General features: G+C 32.9%; 2 protein-coding genes across 2 annotated transcripts; both read right to left on the reverse strand.

Annotated features, from left to right (window-relative positions):
- Positions 1–1,261: 1,261 nt before the first annotated feature.
- On the reverse strand, positions 1,262–2,248 carry TVAGG3_0256390 (cilia- and flagella-associated protein 58-related family; the record flags this gene model as incomplete). Its single annotated transcript, XM_051228224.1, has 1 exon — positions 1,262–2,248. The coding sequence occupies one exon, from the start codon at positions 2,246–2,248 to the stop codon at positions 1,262–1,264; it is 987 nt and encodes a 328-aa protein (XP_051097954.1).
- A 5,778-nt stretch (positions 2,249–8,026) lies between these two features.
- TVAGG3_0256400 (cilia- and flagella-associated protein 58-related family) lies at positions 8,027–9,013 on the reverse strand (the record flags this gene model as incomplete). Its single annotated transcript, XM_051228225.1, has 1 exon — positions 8,027–9,013. One exon carries the CDS (start codon positions 9,011–9,013, stop codon positions 8,027–8,029), a length of 987 nt encoding a protein of 328 aa, XP_051097955.1.
- Positions 9,014–10,871: the final 1,858 nt, after the last annotated feature.

Here is a 10,871-nt window from a genome sequence, read left to right on the forward strand (position 1 = left end):
TGTTTTACTTTGTTTCTATAAAGAATGCAAAGAAACTGGCGCAATTTGCATTCAAAGAACTAATAAAGTGTGTACATTACTTGAAGAAACAGTATTTACCAATTGTAGTTCCACCACAGAATATGGTGGAGGGTCTGTTTATTATAACTGCCAAGCAGATGGAGAGTTCGTCCAACATCGAACATGTTATTATGCGTCAATAGCAGAGCAAGCTATGGCATTTGCTCAAGCTGCTAAGCAATACCTTTCTAATAAAAACTATGCAATTGAAGTTTCTGTTCTTAAATGTGGAGAAAATGAAGAAAAAGGAAGTTACACATTTGGTATTTCTTTTGGCGATATATGTTTTGATAATAACAACATCACAAACAACAAATGTATTCATCAATAACTATTGGACTTTTAGGAAATTCGGGTACATATAATTTTTCAACATTTAGAGAAAACGCTCAAATTGAAAGTTTTTCGCTTTTATTTTCCTCTTCAGATTATTCATTAACTCATACAGTTTCGTATTGTAATATTATTGGAAATAAATGTGGAGCAGATAAAAACCAAGTTCTATTTTATTGTATATCCAAAACTAATTTAGATCACTGCATATTTTTAAATAACACTGCAAAATACATGTTTGGGCAAGATATAGATGGTTATAATTCGACTATTTCAGATTCATATGTTGACTCTAATTCAACCACAGGATCAGGAACTGTTATATTTAAGAATATAAAAGAAGGTTACGATTTTAATACGTTTACTCATATATTTAATGAAAACTGCTCAATAGTTTCTCATAGAATAATCTCCCTTAAATCGATTTTTCTTTCAAAGTTTGCAAAAACTGCAACTGCAGGATTATTTTCACGCAAAGTATAGATATAAATGGCAGTATTATGTCGACAAAAGTCGTTATTCTGTTCAACGGCAAAACAAATTATTTAAGCTGTTAAATCTTTTCTTTTTTATAAAAACTTTGCTTTTAATTTTTCAATTTTTAAATGAGGAGAAAACAAACCAAAAGGAAGCAATACATTTCTAATTGGATATTGTGAAATACTAATTAAGAAAAATAACATCGCAAGCAATAAATGCATAGAAATTTCATTGTATCTGGATTTGCAGGATTTAAAAATAGGCGTTTATTAGTTTTGAGAGTGTATGAAATTTTTTTAACTTCAAATGAATTCTTAATATTAAATAAAGTAAATCAAACAATTTATAAAATAACAAATAAAAAAAAACAATATAGAAATAGAAATAATTAAGCACGAAGTTCGGAGACAGTTGGTAAGAAAGGTTTGAGTGCTTGTCGTGATGGATTCCATCCTTTAGGTAAAACTTTCGAAGGACGAGAATTTGTTACTTTCGGAATTACGATTGCTTTGTTTATCTTGTTCCCTTCGATTGCAGAGATAGATTGTGCTGTTGAAGGAACTGAACTGACTGGGAATCCACCGCCAATGAACTTGGCTGTGTTTCCTGCTATTTCTTCTGTTTTTGACTGTGTTGATGACCTCATCTCGTGGACTTTCTTCTTCTCCATGAAATATGATGATTTAGTGTAATTGAGTTCACCACGAACTTCTTCAACACTCTTCTTAAGTTCATCGATGTTACTTGAGCGATCAAACAGCTCTGTTTCGATCTCTTGAAGTTGTTTCGTCTTCATTTCGAGCTGTTCTTCAAGAATTCTAATTTCTTCATCACCGTCATCTTTCGTTTGACTTCCAACTTTCCTTTGTTCGCGAACAAGAAGTTTACGACGTTCTTCACGAAGAACTTTAAGTTTGTCGATTCGATAAAGACGTTCCATAAGTTTGTTTCGGAGTTCTTGTGTCATCTTGAGGAGATTAAGAAGTTCTGGATTCGATGCTTCTAAGAAACGCCATCTGTGGATATTCATCGGCGTTTCAAGTTCATCTTCAAGAGCACGAACACGACCTTGTTGGAAAAGGATTCCTTTCTCAAGATTTCGACATTCCGTTCGTAAATAAACGGAATGTTTCGATTTGTCCATCAATTTCTTCTGTTTTTCAACTTCGGACAACAATGTTTTCTTCAATTCGTCGACTTCATGGCATTTCTGTGTGTATGTTGCTGATTCTGATTTAAGACGGCCTTCAATAAGAACAATCTTCTCTTTTAATAGATCTAATGAATAAATTCTGTCATGAATCTGCTTTTGATAAAATAAGTTATATGTTGAATGCAATTGATTCAATATATTCGAACTCATCAACACTTTCATGAATATAAGAAAAATATGGAAAAAATTTAGCAAACCTATTGAAAATATTATTATTTGAATGATACACAATTTAATTGGGACAATGTCACGCCCGTAAAATATTTTTGCCATAATAATGTTAAAAAATGAACAAAAATCAGAACAAAGGGGAAGGCTACACTTTGACTATCTCAGATTCATATGTTGATTCAAATTCAACAAATGGACTTGTTATATTTAATAATCTAACAATAAACTCATTTTTTAACACTTTTAATCATTTATTTAATGAAAATTGTTCAATAAATTCTGGAAAAATTATCACTTATAATTTTTCATATCTTTCTACATTTGTAAAAACTGCTTCTGCAGGATTAGTTCCATCAAAAAAGTAAAAAAATACGCCATCATTAATTAATATCTTAAGATATTTTTAATGATATGTTTGCATTTGATTCAGATACTTAAATAAAAAGAAAATTTTTGTCAGTGAACAATTAAATTGCAAGTCAATAAGAATACCCTATACATTTTTAAGAGAATGCAATATCCGTCTCCAAAGCTTTTCCATTTCTCAATCTTCATGGAGAAATTGAATTAGTCTGTCTTCCCCACATATTCAAAATTGATTAGTTTCTCCTCTTCTCCTTGGAGAAAATCGAAATGAGCTCATTGGGTGCTTTGACCAAATTTAAAAATTTACCAAATATTGTGTTTTGTCAAGTAATAAACTGACATTTTAAATAGATAAATGTAAAAAATAGTGTATAGTTTTTCATTTTGGAGAAGTTTGTATTTTGGGACGAACTTTAAATTGAACGGTCAATTTAAAGCAAGTATTCAATTTTTTGGTCAATTTAAAGCAATCTTATATGTAGTTTGTTTTAAAGGCTTGATCAATAGCATATGATCAGTACTCGTTGAGTATGTTATGATGTTAAGAGATAATGGATAGTACACTTTAATATTGAAATTGAATTTGGATTATTATGCAATATTCTATAATATATATTATGATGATCATAAGAATGTGTTGTATGTGATGACACTTAAGTATCATTGATATTTTTTAATTATTGAAAAAGTTAGTAAATAATATTTCTTAATGTGGTGTTCTATTCCGTGAATTCAATAATCACTGTTTTAGAATTTATAAGTATAAGCTGAAAATGATAAGCTTAGAATGACAAGCTGATGATGCCGGGATAAAAAATAATAATCTGTCAAATGGTTATTTTAATAATAAATAATATAAGAAGGTTAGGAAATGGACTTTGACCTTGAGAAAAAGCCCATCTTCTAACTTTCAGACGAATTTTGGTTAACATTGCGAGTGTTGCTGCAAATCTCTGCTGAAGCAGCAGGCACTCGCAATTGTAGGCCATGGCAATTGTATTTATAGTGTTAGAATACAATTGCCATGACTTTTGTGTAATCATTTGATCTTCCTGGAAGGAGTTGCAATGGAAGCCAAACTCCACTCCATCCAGTATCAGAAAGCCAGGAAGGAAGTCTTAACCTTGAGAAAGGGCTTCCTTCTAGGCTTTCTGTGTTACATTGGATCATAATCTGTAGAGAAGGGAGTATTTGCAGATTCTGGCCTCTTATAAGGCCAGATCTTCGTATTTCATGCTTCCCAGGGCCGGATTTCTCTCCTGCCGCCATAGATCAGGACGGCATTTGAGAAAGCCGGCCCTGAGTAATGTAAGCGAGGCTCTGGCCTCTACTGAGGCCAGAGACTGTGATATTACGTCTTTCAGGGCCGAGTTTCTGCGAGAATGTCTATCATGTGGATGATCATCGCAAAACTCGGCCCTGAGGATGAATTTTGCAGGCTCTGGCCTCAGTAGGAGCCAGGGCTTGGTATTGTAGGATTCCCATGGCCGGTTTTCGCTCCTGCCGCCTGGGATAAGGGCGGCATTTGAGAAAGCCGGCCCTATGGATTTAAAGCGAAGCCCTGGCCTTTGCTATGGTCAGGGCCTGTGTATTTCTTTCTTTCAGGGCCGAAATGAGAGGAGATCGTCAATGATGTGGACGATCTCCCTCAAAATCGGCCCTGAGGATTGCATTTGTAGGCTCTGGCCTTTGCTAGGGTCAGAGCTTCGTTTGGTAAGTATCCCAAGGCCGGATTCCGCTCCTGCCGCCCGGGATAAGGGCTGCATTTGAGAAAGCCGGCCCTGGGTATTTAAAACGAAGCCCTGGCCTTTGCTGGGGCCAGAGCATGTATCTGTATGTCTTTCAGGGCCGAGTTCTTGCGAGACTGTCGACATGATCGACGATCATCGCAAAACTCGGCCCTGAGGATTGTTTTTGAAAGCCCTGGCCACTGCTAAGGCCAGAGCTTCGTATGGGCACTCTCTCGGAGCTGGATTCCTCTCCGGCCGCCCTGAATCAGGGCGGTCTTTGAGGAAACCGGCCCCGAGGATGGTTTGCGAAGCTCTGGCCTTAGCAATGGCCAGAGCTTGTGATTTTAATGAAGAGCCAAGTTCCTCTCGGATCGTGCCTAATGAGGACGACCGTCGAGGAACTTGGCTCTGAGGAGATGAATTGTGAGCTCTGGCCTCGATGAAGGCCAGAGTTTTGAATGGAATGTTTTGATGGGATGAGCCAATGCTCAGTAAGCTCGTCCCATCAAAACATTCGATTAAAAATTGAATTAAAAATTATCGTAATCATTGAAAAATTACAACAATATTTTTGAATAATATTATTATATAATAAGAATTGAATAAATTTCTCACAAAATTAAATAAAAATTTCCAAAAAATATTAGAAAATTTTAAAAATTATTGAAAAAATAACAAATTTGATAAGAAAATTAAGGATTAGAGAAATTTAAGAAATATAGAAAATGGTTATTTATTATTGTAATGGGAAATTGAGGATATTTGAGGAGTTTTATACAGAATGTGATCTTTATAATTAAAAGAAATGAAGATATTCAAGAAAGGAGTTTACAAATGCAGGGTAAAGGAACAATACTCTGCATTTGTAAACTCCTTTCTTGAATTGAAATTCAATGAATCACATTCAAGTGAAAAAGTGCAAGCTATTCGAGAAAGGAGTTTACAAATGCAGGGTAAAGGAACAATACTCTGCATTTGTAAACTCCTTTCTTGAATTGAAATTCAATGAATCACATTCAAGTGAAAAAGTGCAAGCTATTCGAGAAAGGAGTTTACAAATGCAGGGTAAAGGAACAATACTCTGCATTTGTAAACTCCTTTCTTGAATTGAAATTCAATGAATCACATTCAAGTGAAAAAGTGCAAGCTATTCGAGAAAGGAGTTTACAAATGCAGGGTAAAGGAACAATACTCTGCATTTGTAAACTCCTTTCTTGAATTGAAATTCAATGAATCACATTCAAGTGAAAAAGTGCAAGCTATTCGAGAAAGGAGTTTACAAATGCAGGGTAAAGGAACAATACTCTGCATTTGTAAACTCCTTTCTTGAATTGAAATTCAATGAATCACATTCAAGTGAAAAAGTGCAAGCTATTCGAGAAAGGAGTTTACAAATGCAGGGTAAAGGAACAATACTCTGCATTTGTAAACTCCTTTCTTGAATTAAAATTCAATGAATCACATTCAAGTGAAAAAGTGCGAGTTTTCCTAATTTACACATATAAATGCAATATAATAGCAATATCCCACTAAGCACAAATGTAATCTCAATCAAAACACATTATCTTCATAAATGTTAACAAATTTTTCTATTCACACATGTCTAATCATAAATAATTAAGTCTATTCATCATTTATCGTCTAATCAAATATAATTTACATTCTCATTGATAATTGTTATATAAAAATAACATAGATTATATTTCAAATGAGACTCTTAGAGCTTTTCTTATTTTAACATTGTAATAATATAGAATAGCATATAGATATATATGTAATAACGTATATATATGCTTATTTCTCTCATGTTTCGAAATGCAATGTGATATTGCACTCACTTTTTATAGAAATCTACCATACTCATAGGAATGATGACATATACATTTGTCTATCTATCTACGTTGTAAAAACCTTCATTAGCCCTAAGCTCAAAGTTTTTCTCATTCATTGCTTTAAATTGACCAAAAAATTGAATACTTGCTTTAAATTGACCATTCAATTTAAAGTTCGTCCCTTTGTATTTTGGATTTTGGAGGTTCTTGTTGTTATTTCTACAAATTAGATCCTTATTAAAATTGTTAATTTTTCGATCATTAGCGATGTCACAGTTTAAATTGGAAATTCTTTTTCTTTGGATAGTTCACACCCGTAAAAATATTTTTACGACTTTATTATGCGACAAAATACAGACAAATCTTGCAGTGATGAACTTTATGATACAGAACAAAGAGAAGAATAATATTCATTACTAGATGATTAAACCTAATCAATCTTCGGCATATTTAAATGCACATATTAAATTTGAAAAATGCAAAAAAGTCCAGCTGGGATCAATATTTTGGTAGTAAAGATAAATGTGACTATATACAAAATGGGACCGTATTATTTGATAATAGCAGTATCAATAATTATTATGTTTTACTTTGTTTCTATAAAGAATGCAAAGAAACTGGCGCAATTTGCATTCAAAGAACTAATAAAGTGTGTACATTACTTGAAGAAACAGTATTTACCAATTGTAGTTCCACCACAGAATATGGTGGAGGGTCTGTTTATTATAACTGCCAAGCAGATGGAGAGTTCGTCCAACATCGAACATGTTATTATGCGTCAATAGCAGAGCAAGCTATGGCATTTGCTCAAGCTGCTAAGCAATACCTTTCTAATAAAAACTATGCAATTGAAGTTTCTGTTCTTAAATGTGGAGAAAATGAAGAAAAAGGAAGTTACACATTTGGTATTTCTTTTGGCGATATATGTTTTGATAATAACAACATCACAAACAACAAATGTATTCATCAATAACTATTGGACTTTTAGGAAATTCGGGTACATATAATTTTTCAACATTTAGAGAAAACGCTCAAATTGAAAGTTTTTCGCTTTTATTTTCCTCTTCAGATTATTCATTAACTCATACAGTTTCGTATTGTAATATTATTGGAAATAAATGTGGAGCAGATAAAAACCAAGTTCTATTTTATTGTATATCCAAAACTAATTTAGATCACTGCATATTTTTAAATAACACTGCAAAATACATGTTTGGGCAAGATATAGATGGTTATAATTCGACTATTTCAGATTCATATGTTGACTCTAATTCAACCACAGGATCAGGAACTGTTATATTTAAGAATATAAAAGAAGGTTACGATTTTAATACGTTTACTCATATATTTAATGAAAACTGCTCAATAGTTTCTCATAGAATAATCTCCCTTAAATCGATTTTTCTTTCAAAGTTTGCAAAAACTGCAACTGCAGGATTATTTTCACGCAAAGTATAGATATAAATGGCAGTATTATGTCGACAAAAGTCGTTATTCTGTTCAACGGCAAAACAAATTATTTAAGCTGTTAAATCTTTTCTTTTTTATAAAAACTTTGCTTTTAATTTTTCAATTTTTAAATGAGGAGAAAACAAACCAAAAGGAAGCAATACATTTCTAATTGGATATTGTGAAATACTAATTAAGAAAAATAACATCGCAAGCAATAAATGCATAGAAATTTCATTGTATCTGGATTTGCAGGATTTAAAAATAGGCGTTTATTAGTTTTGAGAGTGTATGAAATTTTTTTAACTTCAAATGAATTCTTAATATTAAATAAAGTAAATCAAACAATTTATAAAATAACAAATAAAAAAAAAATATAGAAATAGAAATAATTAAGCACGAAGTTCGGAGACAGTTGGTAAGAAAGGTTTGAGTGCTTGTCGTGATGGATTCCATCCTTTAGGTAAAACTTTCGAAGGACGAGAATTTGTTACTTTCGGAATTACGATTGCTTTGTTTATCTTGTTCCCTTCGATTGCAGAGATAGATTGTGCTGTTGAAGGAACTGAACTGACTGGGAATCCACCGCCAATGAACTTGGCTGTGTTTCCTGCTATTTCTTCTGTTTTTGACTGTGTTGATGACCTCATCTCGTGGACTTTCTTCTTCTCCATGAAATATGATGATTTAGTGTAATTGAGTTCACCACGAACTTCTTCAACACTCTTCTTAAGTTCATCGATGTTACTTGAGCGATCAAACAGCTCTGTTTCGATCTCTTGAAGTTGTTTCGTCTTCATTTCGAGCTGTTCTTCAAGAATTCTAATTTCTTCATCACCGTCATCTTTCGTTTGACTTCCAACTTTCCTTTGTTCGCGAACAAGAAGTTTACGACGTTCTTCACGAAGAACTTTAAGTTTGTCGATTCGATAAAGACGTTCCATAAGTTTGTTTCGGAGTTCTTGTGTCATCTTGAGGAGATTAAGAAGTTCTGGATTCGATGCTTCTAAGAAACGCCATCTGTGGATATTCATCGGCGTTTCAAGTTCATCTTCAAGAGCACGAACACGACCTTGTTGGAAAAGGATTCCTTTCTCAAGATTTCGACATTCCGTTCGTAAATAAACGGAATGTTTCGATTTGTCCATCAATTTCTTCTGTTTTTCAACTTCGGACAACAATGTTTTCTTCAATTCGTCGACTTCATGGCATTTCTGTGTGTATGTTGCTGATTCTGATTTAAGACGGCCTTCAATAAGAACAATCTTCTCTTTTAATAGATCTAATGAATAAATTCTGTCATGAATCTGCTTTTGATAAAATAAGTTATATGTTGAATGCAATTGATTCAATATATTCGAACTCATCAACACTTTCATGAATATAAGAAAAATATGGAAAAAATTTAGCAAACCTATTGAAAATATTATTATTTGAATGATACACAATTTAATTGGGACAATGTCACGCCCGTAAAATATTTTTGCCATAATAATGTTAAAAAATGAACAAAAATCAGAACAAAGGGGAAGGCTACACTTTGACTATCTCAGATTCATATGTTGATTCAAATTCAACAAATGGACTTGTTATATTTAATAATCTAACAATAAACTCATTTTTTAACACTTTTAATCATTTATTTAATGAAAATTGTTCAATAAATTCTGGAAAAATTATCACTTATAATTTTTCATATCTTTCTACATTTGTAAAAACTGCTTCTGCAGGATTAGTTCCATCAAAAAAGTAAAAAAATACGCCATCATTAATTAATATCTTAAGATATTTTTAATGATATGTTTGCATTTGATTCAGATACTTAAATAAAAAGAAAATTTTTGTCAGTGAACAATTAAATTGCAAGTCAATAAGAATACCCTATACATTTTTAAGAGAATGCAATATCCGTCTCCAAAGCTTTTCCATTTCTCAATCTTCATGGAGAAATTGAATTAGTCTGTCTTCCCCACATATTCAAAATTGATTAGTTTCTCCTCTTCTCCTTGGAGAAAATCGAAATGAGCTCATTGGGTGCTTTGACCAAATTTAAAAATTTACCAAATATTGTGTTTTGTCAAGTAATAAACTGACATTTTAAATAGATAAATGTAAAAAATAGTGTATAGTTTTTCATTTTGGAGAAGTTTGTATTTTGGGACGAACTTTAAATTGAACGGTCAATTTAAAGCAAGTATTCAATTTTTTGGTCAATTTAAAGCAATCTTATATGTAGTTTGTTTTAAAGGCTTGATCAATAGCATATGATCAGTACTCGTTGAGTATGTTATGATGTTAAGAGATAATGGATAGTACACTTTAATATTGAAATTGAATTTGGATTATTATGCAATATTCTATAATATATATTATGATGATCATAAGAATGTGTTGTATGTGATGACACTTAAGTATCATTGATATTTTTTAATTATTGAAAAAGTTAGTAAATAATATTTCTTAATGTGGTGTTCTATTCCGTGAATTCAATAATCACTGTTTTAGAATTTATAAGTATAAGCTGAAAATGATAAGCTTAGAATGACAAGCTGATGATGCCGGGATAAAAAATAATAATCTGTCAAAATGGTTATTTTAATAATAAATAATATAAGAAGGTTAGGAAATGGACTTTGACCTTGAGAAAAAGCCCATCTTCTAACTTTCAGACGAATTTTGGTTAACATTGCGAGTGTCTGCTGCAAATCTCTGCTGAAGCAGCAGGCACTCGCAATTGTAGGCCATGGCAATTGTATTTATAGTGTTAGAATACAATTGCCATGACTTTTGTGTAATCATTTGATCTTCCTGGAAGGAGTTGCAATGGAAGCCAAACTCCACTCCATCCAGTATCAGAAAGCCAGGAAGGAAGTCTTAACCTTGAGAAAGGGCTTCCTTCTAGGCTTTCTGTGTTACATTGGATCATAATCTGTAGAGAAGGGAGTATTTGCAGATTCTGGCCTCTTATAAGGCCAGATCTTCGTATTTCATGCTTCCCAGGGCCGGATTTCTCTCCTGCCGCCATAGATCAGGACGGCATTTGAGAAAGCCGGCCCTGAGTAATGTAAGCGAGGCTCTGGCCTCTACTGAGGCCAGAGACTGTGATATTACGTCTTTCAGGGCCGAGTTTCTGCGAGAATGTCTATCATGTGGATGATCATCGCAAAACTCGGCCCTGAGGATGAATTTTGCAGGCTCTGGCCTCAGTAGGAGCCAGGGCTTGGTATTGTAGGATTC

Source organism: Trichomonas vaginalis, chromosome V, assembly GCF_026262505.1.
Source record: "Trichomonas vaginalis G3 chromosome V, whole genome shotgun sequence".
Classification (NCBI taxonomy): Eukaryota; Parabasalia; order Trichomonadida; family Trichomonadidae; genus Trichomonas; species Trichomonas vaginalis.